This window comes from Mirounga leonina, unplaced genomic scaffold (assembly GCF_011800145.1).
Source record: "Mirounga leonina isolate KUSES-001 unplaced genomic scaffold, KU_Mleo_1.0 Mir_109, whole genome shotgun sequence".
Taxonomy (NCBI): Eukaryota; Metazoa; Chordata; class Mammalia; order Carnivora; family Phocidae; genus Mirounga; species Mirounga leonina.
In genome coordinates, this window is record NW_023270244.1 from 3,827,466 (window position 1) to 3,851,277 (window position 23,812).

The following is a 23,812-nucleotide window of genomic DNA, read 5'->3' on the forward strand; positions in this document are numbered from 1 at the left end:
CAATTGGCGGTTGACTGATACACAGATGACTCAGTCATCATACTGTGCACTTGAGGAATAAAAAGTTTAAAAGGACTCCTTAAATCCCACACCCCCCCAAGGCAGGCATGTGGTGCCTCTCACACACTGCACAGGAGAGGAGACTCAGCCTCAGCCCCCCTCGAACGCCTTCTGTGTGCAGGCCAGCATGGGGCCCTGGAGAGACAGAGGTGGGGAACCAGGCAGATCCTGCCTTCAGGAAGCTGCCGGTCAGGTGGGGAGTGCATAATTAATCAAACTGTCACAAGTAATGGGTCATCGTGTGGCACAGTCAATGTGATGGAGTAAAAATACAGGGACCTCTGACAGGAGTGCCTGATCTTGTTGGGAAGCTCGGTGAAGGCATTTTGAAAGAAACAACATTTGAACTCAGGTCCAGTGAGATTCTGATGAAGGTTGGGAAGAGGTTTCTTTCCAAGATGTGGAGGTGGGAGCAGTGTCCCTACAGGATGATTTCTGGGCGGAGCCTAATCTCGGTAAACAGGTTAGAGATGCCCATGCCGCCCACTGGAGGCACCTACTGTTCTCGATGTCATCGAGACACCTAGATGGCATCTTCAGAGGTGATTTACATTGGGCGGCTGTGGGGATGTTGAAAACAGGGGGTCAGTAAACAAAGGCCCACTGGTCAACTCTGGCCAGCTGCCTGTTTTGTAAATAAAGTTTTATTGGCACACAGCCGCACCCAGTTGTTGACAAATGGTTTCTGGCAGCTTTCACACTGCAGTGGCAGAGTTGAGTCGTGTGACAGAGACTGTGTGATACACAGAGCCAAAAATATTTACTATCTGGCCTGGGACTAAATTGATATTAATAAAGGTAGTAGTAAAACTAGATGCTTACAGCTTCACGTGAGCTTTTATTTACTCCTTACAATAGTAATACCATGAGGTAGGTTCTAGTGTCATCCCCATTTTGCGGGAGGGCCATCTGAGAAGTTAGGCGACTTGTCGAGGTTTCTAAATTCCTTCACCAGGTGAATGACAGAGACTGAATGGGAACGTGAGCTCTTGTGATTCCAAAACACAGATGGCAAAAACATCGCGCCGTCCTGCTGACAAGTGGAGGAAACACAGGCAGTATGAGCAAAGGGGTCTAGAATTCACCAAGATATTCCTCTGTGAAGTAAAACCTCTCAACAGCTGGATCCCTCTTTCAAGGCCCTGCTCAAATGCCACCTCCTCCATGATGTCTTCCACCATGTAGGGGAGAAAGGGACCCAGAGCCCATGCACGTGCTTAAGTGCCCACTGGGCCCGGCAGGTGACATCAAGTGGAGTGAGCCAGGTCTGGAAGAAAATATGATGCTTGAGGGAACTGGGGACGTGCAACTCACTCAAATGTCGTTACTCACATCCTGCTGATCATTACTGGGCAGGAATGTCATTTCATATTGCCAGGTCTTTCCATTTTTCAAGAGACATGTCAGAAATCTAGACTTTTGTGTGAATGTAGTTGGCACTTTGGTCCAACTTTCAAAAAAAAAACACTGGGCCAAACAAAACATATCTTCAGTCTGGATGTTTCCCCCCAACCTCTCCCCCAACCCTGGCTGCCACCTTGCACTCTCTAGAGCAAAGCTTTGGATGAAACCATTCTTATATTTGGCCCATTTTCTGTGGATAAAGCAAAAGGAACTTATTGGTCCTAAAGGGGCAGCAAAGAAGTGAGAAGGGGAAAGCCAGGTAGACAGAGCCCTCACCCTTCTCTCTAGCCAGAGTTCCAGAGGCCTGCGGGTACAGGACTTGAGCTGTGGAAAGAAGCGTGTGCGAGTAGGAAAGTGGCCTGGAGTCATGCTGAAGGTATCCTGGAGACAGGAAGCTTGGGAGCAGGCCCTTGAAAATAACTAGGACTCTCTTGGATGAGCTTTTTGAGGAATGAGTTGGACAGAGGGGGAAACCCTTGACAGAAGAAGCCATAGGAAGGACATAGATAGGAAGGAAGGACATAGCAATATTGGATATGGTCTACACTGGGCAAGAGGGCAGGGATTTAGTGGAAAATAAGGTAGACCGAGGCCAGAGTTTAGGGGGTCTAGCAGGTCAGTCTTCACTTGAATCTGAAGGCCAGTGCTGATTAATAATTTCACATGTGCATTTTGTCTTTCTGGTTGGAATAGAAACTCTTAGTCTAGAAGCTTGAGAAAACCAAATGTGCATACTTACTCTGCCAGTTAGTAGCTGGTTGTCATCTTGGTCTACTTACTTAATCTCTTTGGGATCTCAGTTTCCTTACCTGTAAAATGGGTTCCTCTTACAGGGCTGTGAATATCAAATGAAATTTATATGGGCACAGAGCACCAAACCATGGCCTGGCTTCTCCTAGGCCTTTAGCAGATGCTCGTTATCGATCCTGCCCTTCCTGGTCAGGGGCCAAATCATAACGTATTGTCTCAATGAGGTCTGTCATGATGCTAGACTGTTAATAGCTCGTTAATAAGTAATGTATTGGTTAAGCCGTTGGACTACTAACTATTATTTGAAAAATGCTAACTAAAAAAACTATCAATTTGAATAGAGCGAAACTTCCTGGCTTCCCATCTGTCCTGAGACTTTTCTGTTTAGGCGCAGAGATTTTGATCCATGTTTGAGGTTTCTGGTCAGGTCTCCGTTCTGTTCTGTACCATTTAGATCTTAAAGGACATTGAGGGGGCGTCTCTCCCATCAGCCACAACAAACTGGGATGAGATGGGGGAATGATGGTGTCAAGAGACAAAATCTGCATTCCAGATGTTCCATCTTGGTATGCCAAAGAACGTTCAAACCTGCTGCTTCTCAGGTTCCGCCCCCTTCTTGAGGCAACCTCTGCGAAACTGGTGTTGACCTGCCGAATGTGCACAACATTAAATTTATTTCAGATACTCTCACCTTCCCTCCGTTTAAAAAAAAGCCTCTCCTATTTCCTATTCTTACCCCCCACACCCGCAATTTAAAAACATGTTTCCCCCCTAGACACCTCCTCTCCCTCCTCTTCTTGTGGTAGTGCTGGTGGTGGTGGGAGGGAGTGTATTTCACACACATCTTTAAGATGTGCGAGGGCAGGTTCTTTTAAAAAGCAAAAAAGCACCAGCAAAGGGATGCAAAAGGAAGGGAAGGGGTCCCAGCCAAAATGGCTGGGGGATCTCAGACATAGGATCTTCAAAATAGAGACTGCCTGCTGGGCCATTAAATCCTTTTGCTTTGGGTTAATCCCACAGTGTATATCAGATTACTGAATTCAGATGAAAACACTGCTCTAGTACTCTGTCTCCTCCCCAAATTATTCCAAACTCAAGTGTACATGGGTTATAAATACAGAAAATAATTGAGTTCTGTGTGTCTTAAGTGAAATAATCTGTTCCATTCTGTTTCTTGTGAATATTCTCCATAATAGTCTAATTATGTTTTGTGCTCCTGGGAGCTGAATGTGTGTTCAGCAACAATGCATTGGGTTGTAAAATATGCATCCTCAACTATCTGGGCAGGCAAAAAGAAGGATCTAGTAAAAAGGCTGAAGATGTTTCTCCTAATGCAAATTGTATGAATCACATAAACGGTGGTATCTTTTAAAATTATCAGCAGGCTCTGTTTTTCTTTTTTCTTCCCACCTATAGGTCCTGTTTCTCACTCCACATTTTTGATGTTATAGATCAGTAATTCAATAGACAGCCAAGCAGGTGTTCAAATCACTCCTGACCCCCCAAATTCCTTAAGTGACCCCTCGAAGCAGTGGAGTGAAAACATTCTCAGCATGTCAGAATATTGAGATATCTCAGTTGCCTTAATTTTTTTTTTTTTTTTTGGCCTTAATTTTTAAAAGGCTGTTTTCTGCCCTTTTTGTTTGTTTGTTTGTTTCTCTTTTTAAGCAAAGAGAAGCCACATCTTGATCCTGGCCATGAGGATTGGAGGATTGTGTGTCTACAGGGCCTGCAGACTGTGCTTATAGGCAACACAATTCTGACTGGTCAGCTGTACCAAGGGCCTTCCAAAGATGAATCTGGAAAAGGTGGGAGGAGGAAAAGAGAGACAAGGCTTGGGCTTCTTCTCTGGTAGCTAAGGATGTAATACAATACTGCTCTTGAAAAACATTTCTATTTTTAAACATAGGTCTTTTGGCTGCAAATTTTTATTCAGTTCAATTCAACCAATATTTATTAGTATATCCAGGGTACTGTGGGGGTGGCAAAGAGATGAGTAATATCGGCCCCTTTCCCTTCAGTTGCTTGGAGGAGAGAAAACATAATGTTAGCCTTACTTGGCAAGATTATCTTTTACTCTGCCCCTTGCATCCAGGAAGATATGCTCATATTATTAAATAGTGTTCTTGGAAATTTCTGTGGGTCCCCCAAAAAAGAAAAGGCCTCTTGTATAGGTAGTTGTTTCAGGATTTAGGCAGGCAGGAAGCATTTTTCCACTTCTCAGCAGAAATTAGTCTAATTTTCAAGCAGAGTCAAAACTGGTAGTTAGCACCTTCTTTCATGGGCTTTATTTCATTATCACACAAAAATGTGTACATATATCCCATATTAAAGATGAGTGTATTGTTATCTATTGTTGTATAGCAAGTTAGTTACCTCCAATTTTTGTGTCTTTGGACAACATTTATTATTCAGTGTTTCTGTGGGTCAAGAGTCTAGGTAAGGCTTACTGGGGTGGCTCTGACTCAGGGTTTCTCAAAGTTGTAATCACAGTGCCCGCCTGAGCTACGGTCATCTCAAAGCTCACTGGGGTAGAATCTACTTCCAAGTGGCTCACTTGCCTGTTGGCAGGACACAAGTCCTCGAGGGCTGTTGGGCTGAGGGTCTCATTCCTTGCTGGCAGGTGACCGGGGCCTCCCTCAGTCCCTTGCCATGCCCCATGGGCTTCTCCATGGGCCAGTTCCGAACATGGCGGCTGACTTCACTCACAGGGTGCGAGTGAGACAGAAGCCATAGTCCTTTTGTAACCTAATCTCAGAAATGACATCCATTTGCCTAATTCTGTTTGTTGGCTACTGTGCAACCCACACTCAAGAGGCTTACCCGAGGGCATGAATACGGGGAGGTGGGCATTGTTAGGAGCCAGATTAGCAGTAAGCAATGGAACCAGTCACCGTAGCCTAAGGCTAGTCTGATGAGGGTTGAATGATATTCTTCTTACCCTATCTAGCTCTTTTTTTCCTCTCTCTCTCCTTTTGTTGTTGCATATTCTCTCTGGGTGATTCCTTCCAAACACCTCCTCGCTCTTCTGGGCATTTAATTATAGAAGACATACATGGTAGACAGCAGATTGCCTTAATCTTTTAAAGATTTGTAAGTCTTAGAGCACGTCAACAAGCCATATTGGGTCTTTCTTAAACCTAACATCTTGATCATGATTTTGGAGAGTTTTGCTGGAAAGGGCATTGTGTCTGGTGTGATAAGTCTGTCGAGAGAAGGGGAAGGAGGCCCCTGTACCTGGTGTAATTAAACAGGCTCCTTATTGTATAAGAAAATAGGTAGGTTTCATGCACAGTGGTTGAGGAGGGGCATTAAGTCAGGTTGGTATGTGTCCGTGTAAAGACATAAACATCCAAACGAAAGGGATTGTTGTCCCAGTTTGTGTTTCTGAGAAGTGGGTCTACAGGAGATGAGCATGTCCTTGCTACCCACCAACCTTCTGCATATGTCATAGGGCAGCTGGGCTTCCACCTTGTAAATTCTGTGAAAATCGGTTATTTCATGGGAAAACGTATCTATTTCTCTTTCTGGGAAGATGCAACTTGGTTTTCTACCAAGTGTTCAAAACATACATAAGTAGGCATTAAAGGTTTGAGGAAAAAATGACAATAAGCAAATTTTAGTCAAATTTTTTTTTTAAAGATTTCATTTATTTATTTGAGAGAGAGAATGAAAGAGAGAGAGAGAGCACATGAGAGGGGGGAGGGTCAGAGGGAGAAGCAGACTCCCTGCCGAGCAGGGAGCCCGATGCAGGACTCGATCCCGCGACTCCAGGATCATGACCTGAGCCAAAGGCAGTCGCTTAACCAACTGAGCCACCCAGGTGCCCCAAATTTTAGTCAATTTTTAACAATGGAAGTTGATTTATTGGGTAGCCTCCATGCTAAACCTACTGGAAATTTAGAACAAAGGAGTGTGGATTCAAATTTAGAAGCATGCATCAGCTATAAGGCATGCACCATGGTGTGTGTGTGTGTCTGTGTGTCTGTGTGAGTCTGTGTGTGTGTTTAACCTTGAGTTTGACTTTGCACCATGCTCCTCCCAGTGCCTGTGTATCCTGTTTTCTCTGCATGAAATGTCCTATGTTCTCCCCCCATCCTTTCCTCCCCTCCTGACCTTGCTAGCTCCTTCTGTTCCTTAGGGTCTTAGCAGAGAGACCTCCCCAACCACTCGATTTGAAATCATCCCCAGTTCCACCCCTGGTCTTCCATTATTGCCTCTTCTAGTTCTTTTGCTTCCAATTTTTTTACTATCTGGCTCTTAGACTGCCCCACTCCTCTCTCTTCTAATACACACACCTCACACCATACACTACACATGACACTTAATGACAGTAGGCCTCAGGAAGGTAGGGAATTTTGTCTGTTTTATTTCAGACTGACATATAGTTGGTGCTCATTAAATATTTGTTGAATGAATGAAATCACTTATGACAATTTCTCATTATATAAATCATATTTAGCTGAGGGCTACCGTTTACCATCTACCCACCCCCCTAGACTGGCCTCCATGAGTCAGGGGCTTCTTCCCCAGCTGTTCTAGTACCTAGCACAGCTCAGAGTAGATGCTCAGAACATCGAAGAAGGGAAGAGTGAATGGATTCTCTGGCAAAGGACTGAAAAGAGAGTAGCCTTCATTTCCTAAGTGCGAACAAGAGGCCGTGGGCACCATGCATTTCGGAAGGGAGCAGCACAGAGTCTTATTATTCATCCTTATCTCTCCGTGGCTGGTACTCAGCCCAGGGCTCGGCCCAGAGCACAGTCCATACAGGTTAACTGGATCAGATTGAGTTGAGCTAGGGAAAAGCTCAAAGTCTCTCGTGACGATAACACTGGTGATTCCTTCTGTATTCCCTTCTGCAGTCGTTTTCTCAGAATGCCCAGAAGCATGCATGTGTCCATTCATCTGTCCATCCATTGGTTCATTCACTCATTCTTTAAGCTCCACTTGGGAGTGTACCAGCTATTGGAAGGCATGGAAAGCTGTGCAAGTTTTCAGCCCTGCTTTCAGAAAGCTTACCTTGAAGGAAACTTGGGCTTCATTCTCTGGGGTTTGTACAACGTCCCTGGGACAGCAGCAGAGTTGGAACTAGGCCGTTGGAGTTGCTTGGGTCTGTCCTCTGCACCGGCCTGCACACCACGATCTTCGAACAGGAGTAGAAAGGTCACCAACTGTGGTTGTAGACTGGCTCTTGCATTAATCCTGGCTTATTCAAAAACACGCAGTATTTTTCCAAACTGAGTTTAGAGCTTTTGATGGAAGCCTGAATCATTTACCATGGCAGAGCATATCACCAGTATAGGGAAAACCAGAACTTAAAAATACAAAGCCCCTTTAAGTAATCCAATATAGGATAATTACATTATTAAATAAAGCTGTGGGTTTCAGATTATTCCACCGCCATTGTACATGTAAGGATAATAATGTGAACTGTGCAAAGTGAACAGAGCAAAAAAAAAATGTTTAACAAGAGGGAGCATGTCTAAATCATATGTTTATGTTTAAATAGAGACTACACAAAACAGGAAGATTTACTTGGTTTCTACATTAAAGCGTTCTAAATAGGCATGAGGCTTTTGGTGATACGCTGTGAAGACTGCTCTTCTCATTAATGACAGTAGTATGTCAAGACTCCACGCCAGATCACCAGCAGCCCTGCATCATTCAGACAGTGTCCACCATGGTTTTCATCTACCGACAGGGGCAAAGAGTTTTCTTCTTCCTTTTAGGGTCTTTATGGAATATAGGCCCCACTGAACTGTGTACCTGGGCAGAAGGTAACGTGCCTGTAAAAGTGGGTGAAAAAAGATCAGGAGATGTCAAAGGAATGGTTTGGATTCGTTCAGCATATTAGACCGTCTGTGTTGGGTGGCGGTTGTGTTTGGGTTTTATTGTTATTGTTTGTTGAGAAAAAGTGGAGTTGAGAATGTTTTCAACTGAACTTTAACACTGGAATTAGACTCATTTATCTTCTTTTGCTTGTTTTAATGGCCAGAGCTAAGAATATAGGTGCCAAGCTAGTTTTTATCATAGCAACCTCAAAGTAGTTAAAAAAAAAAATAGACTGTGGAGTGAAGACCCCATTAATTTGGCCAAAGGGAAGGTGGGCAGGCTCAACCATTAACACGTCTTTCGGTATGTATCAGATACTTGCCTGTTTAGAGAGGAAGTATCTAGGACACTGGGATGCATCTTCTTGCTCTCTGCGTAAATTGTTTTTAATCTTAGGGAGGGAAAAAAGGCTCATACATGGTCAATCCAAAAGGAAAGATATGAAACTGGGCATTAATGAGAGGATGTTTCTGGGGTTTTCTTTAGAGATGGGCTTCTAGTCAGGGGAGCAGGCTGCAGCCTAACAGGTTTTAAATTAACTTCTATTAAAAATGTATTTAGCTACATAAAATATTTAGGATTTTGAATTACTTGTTTGATACGCAAATGCCTTTGGCTATACCGTGAAGGATGGTTGCATTACATCTGACAAATCACACCTCAGAGCAGTCTTCTGTTTGCTTACTCCCTCTAATTGTGCCAGGATGGATTTCCAAAGTTCATTGAGCCACAAGCTTCACCCAAATATCTGCGGGGAGGGAGGGAGGAGGTTGGAAGAGAAGGGGCTGGCTTGGGAAATTGGAACCCAATACACTAATGAGTCTCCATGGCAAATCCATTTCATCATGTTCAGGGAGTCAAATTAAACCTTAGCACATACTTGAGAGGATATCTTCATCACTCGGACGACAGAAAATTCTTCACATTTTTAAATAGCACATGAATGGCAATTCCTATAATCTTACTTTGAGGACAAAAACACAATACCAATCAAAAATTCAAATCCCTTTTTGTTGCAGAATGACCTTAAATCCCAACCCTTCCCTCCTCCCCCAACCCCCAGGATACTGTTAGGGGAGAGTTCCCTTATCCCAGGGTGGGAGTAGCATGGAGCTTTACTAGAGAAAGGACCGTAGAGATCAATTTGCCAGCAAGACGGGGGTGCTGCCAAATCTGGTTTCTGGTTCCACCTCAGTTTTCTTATCTCTAAAATGGGCCTGAGAACACCTACCTCAGAGAGTCCTTGTAGAGATCAAGTAAGAGGTCTGTCAAATTCGTGGATTAGTGTCTGGGTAAAGTAAAACATCTCAGAGTTTTCGACTGCCCTATCCTCAAAGACTGAGGAGAATGACTTAGAAGCCCAGACATTAGTAATTGCTTTCTGGCCCAGCTTCCCCTTGGAGGTACCCAGCAGCTACAGGGTTATCCACTGTTCCCTGACAAAGAATTCAGAAGAGTTAGGAATACACACAGCTACTCACAAGTGGCATATGGATACCCCTCGCCCTCACTCCCTCATTTTCAGTTAAAGCCATGTGATATAGTAATAGTAATCGCCATTATTTCCTGAGTGCCTACTCTGTGCTGACCATTGTACTCTGATGGCTTCAACATCCTTTACTGCCCTAGGAGGCAAGTTTTTTTTTAATCTTAATCTTTTTTTAATCTTATTTTCCCCCATTCTTTAGTTAGTTTTTTTTTTAAAGTAATCTCTACATCCAACGTGGGACTCGAACTCACAACCCTGAGATCAAAAGTCAGACGCTCCACTGACTGAGCCAGCCAGGCACCCCACCCCCCAACCCATTTTTTTTAGATGAGACCTTGGCAAGATGATGCCATGCTCCCAGGATGAATGTGGACATTAAACCTAGTAGAGCTGCATTTGAACCTGGGGCAGGCAGACTCCAGAGCCAGTGCTTTCTAAGTATCCCTTCGTTTCTCCAAACATGGAACCATCCAGAGATGGTGTACCATTAAGATAAGCAGTTTTTTATGCTTTAGGCACAGCCTAGTCCTTGGCTCCTCGGGAAGTACGAAAGAAGTAGAGATTAAGCAAGGATACCTGCCGCTAAAAAGTTTCCGCAATGCAGGTGTTTACTGTAGAACATGGAATTACACAATTCAGCATGAAATAGTGGTGCCTCATAAAGATTTACCATTATGTCACAGGTAATAAGAACAGGAATTCCCAGTCCAGGGACCAACTTAGTGTTGATATCATTTTATTTTGTCTACTCAGTACATTAAAAAACAACTACTACCATCTATTGCCATCCTTATTTCTAAGGAAAAATGGATATTATTACACCACATGAAAGGAGGAGGGACAAAGTCTTAAATGGGAAGAGTGGGCAGGGGCCCCGCTAGGTCAGTTCATTCTCCAGTACAGAGAATATTTTAAAAACTGTTCCCTTCTCTATGCTCTCTGCCCTCTGTTTCACTGGTTTGACTCCATGAACAGAGCTGCTGGCCCTGTGGTTTCTGGTGGGGTTCAGCCAGAGAGGTGCCCTGCCAGGATGGGGATAGGAAGGAGGGTGAAGACAGGTGATGATTCCCTGTTCTTTCCTGTGCAATTCCTCCAGGCTCTTGGTGTCCCTCCAAGGAAGAGTCACCACCACTGGTAGAGAAGGGTCTACTCCATCCTAGTAACCGCTCGCTCCCTGCTTTGACCCTTAGGCCTACAAGTGATGATAACTGACCTGCCCTTAGCCCAAGTTCCTTTACTCTATCTCTTGTGGCTCCTTTACATCCCACCAACACGTTTGTCATCAGTGCCTTTCTGAAATCTTCCTTGGATTATCATTACACAAGCATTCTCTTTCTTGCTGGGATCCTACACTGGTACAAAGATCGCCCCTGAAATCTAGCAAATGGAGCTGCGTTGTCTTCCTTTTTCGCATTTCACGGCTGGCCAGTGAAAACTTCCATCTTGTCGACCCACGTTACCGTTCTGCCCTGACTTTGTTGGACTTCTGACCGGCAACCACGTGCCTGTAGAGTGAAACCTTTTACTCGCTCTGTAGGTGTCCTGTTAGTGGAACACACCAATGTCTTAACTGGGAGAGTGACCGGCCACGTGAGCGTGAGAGTGGCCAACCCAGCCAGGCCCGGTGGTGGCAGTCTTCCCCTTGCACGCTGTGGGCACACCTGCCTACCACAGTGGTGAGGGCACAAGCCGATGTGCTTGCACTGGTCTTTCTGAATGTTAGCATTTAACAGGGTTTTGTGTGTTTGTTTTCATTTTTAGTTTCTATCTAGATGAAAATATCCCACTCTCGTGGAACCAATTGGACTATTATTTTGGGTTCACTATTTATTTAGCTAACATCACCTGTTGGTATGCTTGTGTTCCTAACATTTATCACATTGCAATTGCTACAAAGAACATTTTAAAAATCTAGGATGTTTGGGGAACATTGAGGTGAATATGCCGTGTTTTCCTGTTCTCATTCCATCCTCTCTCTGTCAACCCCTTTTACATTACGTTTATGTGTTCATGATACTTTAGGCTTTATTAACATAGCTGAATATAGTTATCCTTTTTTTTAAGATTTTATTTATTTGAGAGAGAGAGAGGGAGAGAGAGAGAGAGCAAGCAGGGGGAGGAGGAGAGGAAGAGAGACAAGCAGACTCCGTGCTGAGCATGGAGCCCAGTGCGGGGTTCGATTCCATGACCCTGAGATCATGACCTGAGCCGAAATCAAGAGTGGGATGCTTAACTGACTGAGCCGCGCAGGCGCCCTTGAATATAGTTATCCTAAGCAATGATCAGTTACTGGTTACCACATGGTATGTTATGAGGAAGGCTGTGTTCATGTTCTCTCTCCTGAGGAACGATATATTTATAAAGATAGAGGTTTTTCTGTGTGTCAGAGAGACCCAGAATTAAAATTGCTTGGATAAGTCGGGAGTTCAAAATCTCTCTTGTGTCACAGCCTACAGGTAGATGGTTCAGGCCTAGTAAGGTGGCTCTGCACCATGAGGTTGCCTAGACACCCAGCTCCTTCTGTCTTTTTCTCCTGAGAGATTTGTCCTCATGTGTATTGTCCAAAGGCGTTTCCATTCCCTTTAAGGCCATGACCTGGTAGTGGCACATGTCACTAATACTCATATTTTTTTTGGTAAGAACTTGGTCACGTGGCTGCACCTGGCTATAAGGGAAGGCGGGGAAATGGTGGGGATAAGGATGCTTATCTAGTGAACAGCTTTGGAAGACAGAGCAAGTTTCTTTCTCCAGAACAAAGGGCAGGCGTGATTATTGACCAGTATTAAAGATTTGGGTTCCCTGCACTCAGGGTCCTGCTCCTATAATGCACCCCACTTCACGTGCACATGTCAGCTCGCCCTCTTTGCATCTCATTTTGGGAATTAGGTATTGAAGAAACAACACGAACATGATACTTTGACTGCAGCTGTTGCTGTGAACAATAAACCGTTCTTTGTCTCTGACCAGGAGTCTTGTGTCCTCTGCCACCATCCGTAGAATTGTGGCAGGCCAACTTGTAAGTTTGGAAGGAGAGTAAAATCTCAGACGCTTCATAATTCTTAATAAGGACGAGAGTTTTGTCAAAGATCGGGTTGTTCGTTATCAAATGCCACTAAGAGGTCAAAGAAAATGAAAAATAAGAAAAGGTCTTGGTTGGGCGCCTGGGTGGCTCAGTCGTTAAGCGTCTGCCTTCGGCTCAGGTCATGATCCCAGGGTCCTGGGATCGAGTCCCACATCGGGCTCCCTGCTTGGCAAGAAGCCTGCTTCTCCCTCTCCCACTCCCCCTGCTTGTGTTACTGCTCTCGCTATCTCTCTCTGTGTCAAATAAATAAATAAAATCTTTAAAAAAAAATTAAAAAATTAAAAAAAAAGAAAGAAAAGGTCTTGGTTACATGATATAATACAATGGTTCTCGAAGTTTTTGGACTCAAGACCCTTTACACTCAAATTATTGAGGATGCCAAAGAGCTTTTGTTTATATGGGTTATATCTATTGATATTTACTGCATTATAAATTAAAACTGAAAAATAATCTAAAGTACTTGGTAACTCATTTAAAAATAAAAACAATATGACATCCACATGTAGAAAAAAATGGATGTCGAGCTGAATCTCACAGACCTCATACAAGATTAAGTCAAAATGGATCATACTTCTAAATGTAAAGCTACACAGCTTTGGGCAGGAAACATAGGAGAAAGTGCTTATGACATGGCATTAGGCAAAGAACTCACAGGTGCAAAAGAGTAAAGCCACAATTGAAAGGAGAAAAAAACTGATCAAACTGGACTTGATCAAAAATTGAAAACTTTTGTTTTATTGAAGACACTGTTAAGAGAATGAAAAGACAGCCACAGGACGGGAGAAAATATTTCCAAATCCCGTATCTGACAAAAGACCTGTATTCGGTAGATACAAGAACTCTCAAAACTCAATGGTAAGAAAACAAACAGCCCAATTTGAGAAATGAGCCATAGACTTCAACATGTGCTTCACCAAAAAGGATATACGGATGAAAAAGTAACACCTGAAAAGATGTTCAACATCATTAGCCGTTAGGGAAATGAAAATTTAAAACATGATGAGAAGCCACTCCATACATATTAGAGTGGCAATAATAAGTTAATAAACAAAAACCGTATCAAGTACTGGCAAGGAAGAGAAACAACTGGAACTCTCCTCCCTTGCTGGTGGGAGTGCAAAATGATACAGCCACTCTGGGAAACGGTCTCTGCAAAATTAGGTAGACGCTTACCCAGCAGTCCCTCTTCTGAGTTTTTGTTCTAGAGAATTGAAAATGTCTGTTCACAGAAGAAGCTTGATGTGAATGTTTACAGCAGCTCTATTTGGAGTCCCCAAAGTTGAAAACAAGCCAGTGTCCCTCAGTGGGTGAATGGAGAAACAATCTTGTGACACTTCCATGTCAAGGGAGGTAGTACGCAGCTGCGAAAAGGAACAAGCTTTTGATACATGCAGCAACATGGATGTGTCTCAGAGGCGTTACGCTGAGTGAAAGAAACAGTCTCAGAAGATTTCAGATGGTATGATTCAATTTATATGACATTTGGAAAAGAGAACTCGATAGCAAGAACATATCAGTGGTTGCCATGTGTTAAAACTCATAGAACTGTACATCAAAACAGGAGATTTTACTGTAAGTTAATTTAAAAAATGAAAATAGCCATATAAACCCATTATATAAGTGCTACATTTTTATCAAAATTAACCATATTTTGAAAAAAAAAATCAGTAAAAACAGTAGCATTGTTTTCCATTTTTATAAGCTCTTGACTGTCTAGCTTAATAGAGACAGCTGGGTTCTCATATCTGCTTCTGCATTTACTCTCCTGCCTTACCATATGTCATATAGTGTCTGGAAAACCCCACTATACACTTGAAAGAAAATAAGACTGAAAAAAGCAAATAATGTCTTAGTATTATTATGATCTTTGTTTTGCTTCTATGGACCACCTGAACTAATCTTGGGGATTCCCCAGGGTTCCTGGACTACACTTTGAGAACCACTGACATAATACACTGTCCCAAATTTCAGTCATTTTCATAGCATCTTGTCTTTTATCTTTTTTTTTTTTTTTTGGCCATACCCACATGTCCTGTGTTTACTTAATGGTTTTGTTCAAATTGGCCTATTTTTTTAACTTAAATTTATTTAAAGAGGAAACTTTCTAAATCTCCTATAAATGGAAAACCAGTACCACTTTCCCATAAATGGAAAGTAACCACAAAAATAAATAAGCAATGAGTAACTTTTAAAAAAAAAAAAAAGTTTACCCATGAACCATCTACACTCATCTCTGCATGGTACAACTTTGGAAAACATCAGAGCGGAGGACTCATGACAACGTGTTGCTAACTCTGACATCCCACTTCATTTATGTTAGCCCATTTAATCCTCACAATTACCATAAGAGGTAGTCTTATTGTCCTTTTTTTAAAAAAATACATTAAATAAAATGGAAGCACAGGGAGCTTAAAGAAGTTTCCCTGTGCTTCACAGTGTAAATTGCAGGCCTGGGATTCGAACCCAGGCAAAGGCTTCAGAGTCCAGAATGAATGCTATGTTGGCAGATAGGAAACCTGGAGGCATGCCCCGGTTCTATCAGAAGGTGGTACGAGGCTATGTCATTGGACCTCACTGTGCTCGTCAATAACGTGAAGGAGGTGGACCAAATCAGGGTGTGCATGTTTACCTGCTGGCCAGCAGCCCCACGGGGCCAGGCAGGTGAGGGAAACATCGACTGACTATAAGGCAGTAGTAGGGAGTGATGGGTCACCCGTAAACTAGATATCTCCCATCTTATCTAAAGAAAGCAACCACTTTCAACTGTTTTTGTTTCTGTTTTGTTTATTGGCAGATACCTCTTTTTTATTTTATTTTATCTTATTTTATTTTACTATTTTGTTTTTATTTTATTTAATGAAAAGACAGAAGTCTAGAGACCTTGTGTGAAGTTTCCCAATTTTTAGAACACGTGGGGAGACCAGCAATACACAGGCTAATTTGTGACTTCATAGCTAGATACTTTCCTCTGACAGAGAGGGTTCCGGGATGGCATGAGCTGTTTTTATACAGAGGTAGACACAAAATCCAAACTACAGAAACAAGCCACTTAAAACAGTGGCAAAAGGGGATCTGGACTTCCATAGCCTCTCAACACAACCTCCATAAATATTGCTAGGGAGCTGGGTTAATTGAAAAGCCAAGGTACATTACGAGAATAACAAAGTGTATTTCTTTGTGTTCCTTTTGTGTTGTAGTAGAGTAAATCAGCAATATTTATCCAGTGCTAATTCTTGGTTTGCAGAGAGCTAATGTAATCATGAGATGAGCTTATTGTAATTCTTTTCTTAGACATAGAAGCTTGCCCAGGAACGGCAAGTATTAGGAACTTTAGTCAACGCTTGCTCAGAATAGTAAATATGAACATGTGATTTATGCCATTGTGTGTACAAAGCAATGTTTCCTGAGACATTTTCTATATATATGTTGGCTGTTTTGTTTTTTGGGTTGGTTTGTTGCTTCCCCTCCTCCGCTTATCAGATTTCCTTCTAAATCCTGGCATTTGACAATGTTGCAAGGCCAGTTTCTCTGTGAATCCACAGTAAAACACTGGTGGTTGCACAATTCATCCAAACTTGGGTTTATGGCTTATGCGAGTTTATGTGAAACCCTGCATTTGTTTTCATGTACGGATGTATATTCATGAAGTCTGCTTCTGAGAGAGAGAAAAGGAGGGAGGACAAAATCTATAGACTGAATCTTGAAGGATGGGTTTGTTCATCAATGACATCATAAGGATTGTATTTTCTCTTGGTTAATAAACTATTTGTTTGGCGGGCGCTGTAAGCCAGCCAGGGCTAGTCATACCATTTCTTGGAAAAGATCTGAAGCAACTGGTAATTGAAATGATAATCATTTGATCATAGAGCTATTCGAAAATAACACTCATCTCCAAACTGGTCTCATCTAAGGAACCATATTTGGTAACATTGTTGCCAAATTCCATCTTTGCTAATGTTGAGACTTATATACCATGATACTTAATTATTTTCCAGCATATTCTAAACTTGATTTCTGGTGTGCCCTGTCCAGAAGCTGTTCCCATATGCTTTGAAACAATACCCAGCCTGAATTTTCATTCTGACATTTAATAATCACCATGTAATAGCTATAAAATGCGTGACAACGACAGATCTTTTATTTCAAGAGGATGGTGTAGTGAATCTGAGTGAAATCATCCGTTGAAATGGTACTTTGTAATATGCTCCATTGTTTATAAAGTACTGAATTTTTTTTTCTTGAGCAGAGGATAAAAACAGTTTCCACTTTGGGTCCCATTCAGTGGAAGTTCATATTTAATCATGATAAGAGAATGGATTCCATTACGAAAGTTTTACTTTTCATTTTTGATAGAGTATTTATTTTGTTGCTGCCTAACAAACTTTGTTCTCAGAAGCAGCTTGGAACTGGATGAGGAAAAGTGAAATTTTAGATCCTACCTTAAAATAATTTTAAAAACTAAATCCAGGGTTTCTTATTGTGTGAAGCTGATCTTAATAAACCCTTTTTTGTTTGCTTTGGAGTAGCATGTGCAGTACTGTGTGTGTGTGTGTGTGTGTGTGTAGGTGGGGGAGGAGGAGGAAGGAGTCATGTTTAACAGCAAAATTAGCCAAAATCACTTGTGAATTCCTTTTGTTTAGTAGCTTAGAGGCATCTTCCTGTTGTTGTTTGTCAAAAATATTTCTAAGATTTTGTAAGCTTAGGGGTTTTCACAGCTAAGCTTTCTTCAGAAATGTGAAGTAAAAGAAATGAAAAAAGTCAGTTCAAGTTGAAATGTCAAATGCTTCAAATAATTTAACTTAAAACCCAGTGAGATGATCTTCTTAAGCCTTTTCCAAAGAATCTTCGGGTAAGAGAGGCCCTCCTTTGCTCCATGGATGGATATCTATTAAATATCTTGCCGGATTAATTCTGAGTCAGAAAAGTTGGTTGTTTCCTGGAAGCAATTAGAGATGCTTAAAATTCAAATTTATGATCCATACGAGAAACTTAAGTTTCAACTACTTTTCTTAGATTCAAAGGCTTTCTCCTCGCTCACCCTCTCTCCCCTTGCCCCATATGTATTAAAAGAAAAAATCAGTTCATTTCTCAACTTACAAAGTTTTTAAGAAACATGAGAATGTGTAAGTTTCTTTCAGTGGGAAGCACATAACATTTATGAAGTATTTCTTTTGGGATTACATCACAGTTTTATTTAATTTTTAAGACAAAAGTTAAATTCAATATTTGTGTATAAGCCAAGGGAAAATGTACCATAAACATAGGAATTTGGGGGTGAGTCAGAGTTCCAAGAATCCCAGATTTACTTAGACCATTTATATAGAGACAGGCTAACCATTAGTCACCTAGTTCTCACTTTTTACTTTTGCAATTAACTGCACCTAAAGATTAGCTTTCACCCGAGCGAGTGGTTAGATGGGCAGAGTAGGCTTTGGCACCTAGCATTAAAAATGGCTATCAGAATTACTGCCCAATTTGGGGGCACTTTCTTACCGTATAACAAATAGATCTTCTACATTATTTTTCAACTAGACAGCTAGCAGTGAAAAACCCTTGAAGTGAATTATTGAAGATTCTTTGTCACCAACAAGCCCATTGTCTGCTTGCATAAAGTTAAACCACTCAAATGGTATTTCAGAGGGGCTTTGTTGAAAATTTATCGTTTGCCCCCCAGCCACCAATAATGTTTTGTTCTTCCCTGACCACCTCTTGTAGGATGAAGTCATTGCTGTTTCTGAAAAGGTAATTGTGAAGCTTGAAGACCTGGTCAAGTGGGTACACTCTGATTTCTCCAAGTGGAGATGTGGCCTCCAAGCTGGCTCCGTGAAAACCTCGGCCTTGGGGAGGAACGGACAGAAGGAAGCTCTGCTGAAGTACCGGCAGTCAACCCTCAATAGTGGACTCAACTTCAAAGATGTCCTCAAGGAAAAGGCTGACCTTGGTAAATATAATTTGTACTTCAAATCGCATGTGTGGGCGTATACGTAACCTACTTTGTTGTTGTTGTCGTTCACAGACCTTTCTGGAAACCCTGTCATATAGATAATTTTATATAGATATAAAATTTCTTTGACTTCAAAGTATCCTGGGAATATGTATGGACAGATTGTCTGGGTGTGTAAGGGATGGATGCTGGCTGCCAGATCGCAGGGCCTTCTCCGTGGGAAGCCCCATGCCAGGAACTGGGTGATGTAACACATGACCTTAGGCAGCTTCCCGTTGGTGTGAAGGCATAAGACTTCATTAGGGTGCCTGAGACTGAATTAATGAAGAGTTTAAATATTTGTTCTAAGGAGATAGTATGACATCTACTAACACCATGTCAATTTCATGTGTTTGTTTACATTGGGTGGAAAACAGCGCGAAGAAGAGAGAGGAGTTACTTAATGTGGAGCAGGAGAGCAATGGCAAATTGTTTAACCTCCTAGCCTCAGTTTCCCCACCTGAAAAAGATGGGCACTTTAACACGTCACTGAGATTTAAGATATAAAGAGTTTAGCACAGGGATGATTGGTGTACGCGAGGGGCTCCCTAAGTAATTCTGTTGCTTTAACTTAACACTTTCGTCTCCAGAGACTTTTTGTGACCTTTTCTTTTTTTTTCTCCCCCTTCTGTTTGTATCTCCCTGTGGCATTCACTGACTTATTCTCCTAGCATTGCTCAAGACCAAAGTTGTTGACCTCTGAGTTAGACTAGTTATTTCCTCTTTAGGCAAAGAGGAACTTCACTTTTAACATATTAAGGCATCTTTTTCTTTCATTCTCGCACAATGCTGATGTTCATAGCCCTATTTTATGCCTTAATGTGACAACTTCCTGTTTTTTTCAGCCTAGGATTTAACTATTACAACAAACCTAGACTATTTACTTAATTGGCATAAAGAGACTGCATAACAGCCGTAACTGTCTTCGGTGTGATTCTGATTTATGATGAGCTGTACTGTGCTTTGGGAATCCTATTAATATTTTCTTGCAATTTGAGTCAACGACTAACAGTTTCCTGTCATATTTTGGTAGATGTCAGGCGGTAATATTTTGGACATGGCAGCCTGACTGTCATGTGTACACGTAGGGAAAATTATTAATCTGGTGGTTTTATTTTAAAGCCCCCCAATTGTTTTTTTACTGTATTTCCTATATATGCTGTTACACTCCCTAATTTCATGAACACACAGTGACTAGTCTTCTGACATGTCATAATGGTGAATAATACATCTTTTGTATTACTTTCCTAATGTATGCTCTAAGTTGTATTGCTGTTGTCTTGTATTTCCCCTAACATTAAAGCGTGTTTTTTGTTTGTTTGATTTTTTTTTTTTTTTTTTAGTTATGGAATATACTGTTACTAATAAAAAAACTAAACAGGAAACCCATGGGGGACAAAAGGATGTGTAGATGGTTAAGCTTGATGTCACACATATAAACAAAAGTATTTATAGCAGAGTTGTTTTCTGTTTAAAATTGATAGTTTATTAATGAATCTGAAGAGAAATTCAATCTCTTAATTCTATCAAAAGATTTAGACGGTTTGATCTCACTGAATTCTAAAAAATGTCCATGATCTACTTTTTAATAATTGATTTCAGAAGAAATTGATTTATAGTGAATATTCAAAGTACTTAGTGGTTTTTAAATCTAGCTGTTCATTGAACTCAGTACGGAAATTTTAAATATAATGCTGATTGCTAAATCCAGCTTCCCCAGATTCTTCATTCAGTGGGATTGAGGCAAGGCCAAGGAATGTGGACTGATAAAAGACTTTCCAGGTGATTCTGATTTTGGTTTTTGGTGTTTTTTTTTTTATCTCATTTGGGAAACAGAACTACAATTAGTGCTGAGGAAGGGAAAATAATCAACAGGAGATTGGATGGGGAGGCTCTCCTCTGGTGAACAAGAAATACCATGTGCTTTTTCTTTCTTTCTTTTTTTTTTTAAATGTAAAATACCCCTTTAAGGATAGTATTTGGGGCCTTGAAATTCTACTCAGTTGGTATGAACTGTGGGGAATTTGAGACAAATAGCTTTTGTAATTGGAATGCACACTGTGTTGTAATAATGTGGAAAGAGAAACAAAAACTTTCCTTAATGTAATGAGTTTCCATTATCTGCCTGATCTAAGGTTTACAAGTCTACATTGTTAGGATTTATATTGGGGAGATAGGGGGTGTCATTTGCTGTACGCATTCCTGTCCCAGCAACTTTCTCTTCAACCTCTTCCTTTCTCTGTCTGCAACATCAAAATATTTGTTGTCTGTACTTTTCTTTCTACACAGTGGTTTTCTTATCTCTCTTTCTCTTGGCCACACCGAAACCACTTCCAATACCACATTGTTAATGGAAGTTCACACACTTATTAGGTTTTTCCTTCTGTAGAACACTTCCAACTCCTCATTGTTCTTACCAAAGAAAGAAGATGAACTCTGAGATTATTTAAGACCCCCCCTCTTTTTTTTTTTTTTTCTGGTGGAAGTCAGCAAAGAAGGGAAAGATCTCACCTTTCTTGTGGCTAAAATAAAACTCCAATACGTTATGTTTTTAACCAAAGTATTTCATCACGTTAAAACATCAATAAGAACAAAATAATTAGGTTGACTCTTAAAGAAGGGATTTTGCCATCTAAAAGCTAATTAAAGAACTCTTCTTGCTCAATGTTTAGGTAGAATAAGTTCCCTTTAATCCCAGTTTGTGTCACTTCCTGTCTCTCTCTGAAGAGTAAAAAAACAAGAATGTTCTCACAAATGTGTGTCTGCCAACAAATTAATACTCCGCAAAGAGAAACTCTGCCCCAAATGGCAGCTTCCAATAACTGCTCTGATTCGAAACACAGCTCTTATGTTTTTTATCCCCTGCCCCTTCAAGGACAATATTTGTGGGTATCATGTTTGCTTTTTACAAATCTGTGCAGTTTTCGTTTAAGATTCAAAATGACTGGTGACGAAAATGACACATCTAGGTAGTAGGAAAACCAATAATCTTCAAAAACACTCCTGAGATGTGTTAGAATGACTTCGTCCCCTTTCCTCCTCTTTGTCCTTTTCAAAGAAAGAAAGTTCACTATGAAACCAATTCAAATTGTGACTTTACTCGGTGAGATATTTTACCTTCTCTCAGACTGTTTCATACTGAAGTTTATAGGAAAAGAAAAAAAAGAGAGAAACGAGCTATGTTAAAATAGGAGGGTTGAGGAATGTATTATTCATAAGCATAACGAACACAGGAACCTGTTTTTCCAGAAGAATCGGGTTGATTAAATCATTCACTACCAAGCTTCTAGTTATTTATTTTTGTCTTTAGAATTACAGTACTTAGCTTTTGTAATAAAGTGGACTTGAGACCCATATTTGGTATGACAGTTGGAAGTCATCAAATGAAGAATTATTTCATTTTACAAAATTTTTAGCAACTAAGGAATATAAACACTATCAGTTAAACATAGCAAACTTGCATTTTTTATTCCTTGGGCTATAGTTTGGGGGAAAAAATCAAATTATTTTATATAACACTGCTTCTTACAGAGTTCCTTTAAGTGAAGTATGAAAGCTGCAGTGTAAGCTTTATTGGCCTATAAATATGTCATTATAGTTGGACTACATTTATATGCTTTGGATTGTTGTTTAAGCCAAGAAAATATGTCTCTACAGGTTGACTTTTTATTGAAACCCTTTGAGGCATACAACAGAATGTATTTTAGGCCAAGGTTATTAAAACAGCATTTTCATTTTTTTGCAGCAGACTCATTGTCAATTATGCTGCCACAAAGTGTCTGTGGATGGGCAGTTATGAATGGTTTCATCTCCAAATGTGTCTCTAGAAAAAGAAAGAAAAGACAGAAGCGTCTGAGCTGAAATTGAGAAAAGAGACCAAAGGATGTGGGTGTGGGTACAGCTGAATTTAATGATGGGGGTTCCCTTGGTTCAATTTCTGTTTCTGAAGGCCCATCAGACTGGGAAAGTGTGGCTTCCCCTGTCCCTTCTGCTGCTCGGATTTTGTTGTACTCTGGGGAATAAGACAGCATGATGGTGTTGAAAGCGCAGTGGGCAGGAGGTCAGGAGACTCTTGGCTCCACCTGTCCTGGAGATCTGTCACTTTCTGCAACAGTCACTGTATGTTTACATCTTTAGGTTCCTTGGGTGTAAAATAGGTGTAATAGTGTATACCCTGCTTTATCTCACTCGGTGTTTGAGAAGATCAACTGAGGAATAATTAGTTAGTGTCAATGGAAGCATTTGTGATTTGTGATACTGAAGTCCTAGTATAATCAGCATGTTACTATCAGAAGGAGGTTTTGTATGATAGGGAGCTATGCAGTATTTTAGTTTATTTGTCCCTTTTGAACTTTCCTAATCACACGGTCTAGTATTGAGGGCAGGGTTTACTTTCATTATTATCTGCCTCAATAGAAGACTATTATTAAAATCCTCCTGGATATATATATATATATATATATATATATACACTATAAAATGATATTTTATATGTATATTACATATTAGATATAAAATATACATATGTTTTATATGGTTCCTTACATATAGATAGGTATATTTATATGTTGTATAACTTTTTTCCTCCTGAGAATTTTGTCAAAACAAGCTGGGCCAGGAGTGGCCAGTCGTGTCAGTGACTTCTCAAGTACTTTTAGTTAGAAATTGACTTGGGGCACCTGGGTGGCTCAGTCGGTTAAGCGGCTGCTTTCGGCTCAGGTCATGATCCCAGGGTCCTGGGATCGAGGCCCACGTCGGGCTCCCTGCTCAGTGGAGAGTCTGCTTCTCCCTCTCCCTCTGCCTGCCTCTCTGCCTACTTGTGCTCTCTATCTCTCTCTCAAATAAATAAATAAAATCTTTAAAAAAAAAAAAAAAGAAATTGACTATAGTCCTTGCTTGGAAATTCTGGAGGCCTTGTATTTCAAATGGTTATTTCAGGTCATTTTTGAGTTTGATATGTCAAACTGCTTCTTGGGGTGTGGATGTGGGTAGGATTCTCACTCTGCATTGAAGAAAACAGTTTAAATGTCTCCAGTAAGAAGCATGCTAAGGTGCTGACAGTTTATCATAATGAGGATTTTTCACCTGATACATCTAACGAACTTACTAGGATTGAAGACATGCTTTATTAGGACAGTCCTTTCCTTCCTCCTTCCTTCTTCCCTTCCTTCCTTCCTTCCTTCCTTCCTTCCTTCCTTCCTTCCTTCCTTCC

At 41.0% G+C, this 23,812-nt stretch overlaps 1 protein-coding gene across 3 annotated transcripts in view; it reads left to right on the plus strand.

Moving 5' to 3' along the window:
• The window catches only part of LOC118020054 (AT-rich interactive domain-containing protein 5B), a 175,702-nt gene that overhangs the window by 12,079 nt on the left and 139,811 nt on the right, over window positions 1-23,812 (plus strand). For all 3 annotated transcript variants that reach the window (XM_035019899.1, XM_035019907.1, XM_035019916.1), the window contains exon 3: window positions 18,333-18,558. In XM_035019899.1, the coding sequence (XP_034875790.1) occupies window positions 18,333-18,558 (226 nt within the window). The remainder of the gene's footprint in view (window positions 1-18,332; window positions 18,559-23,812) is intronic.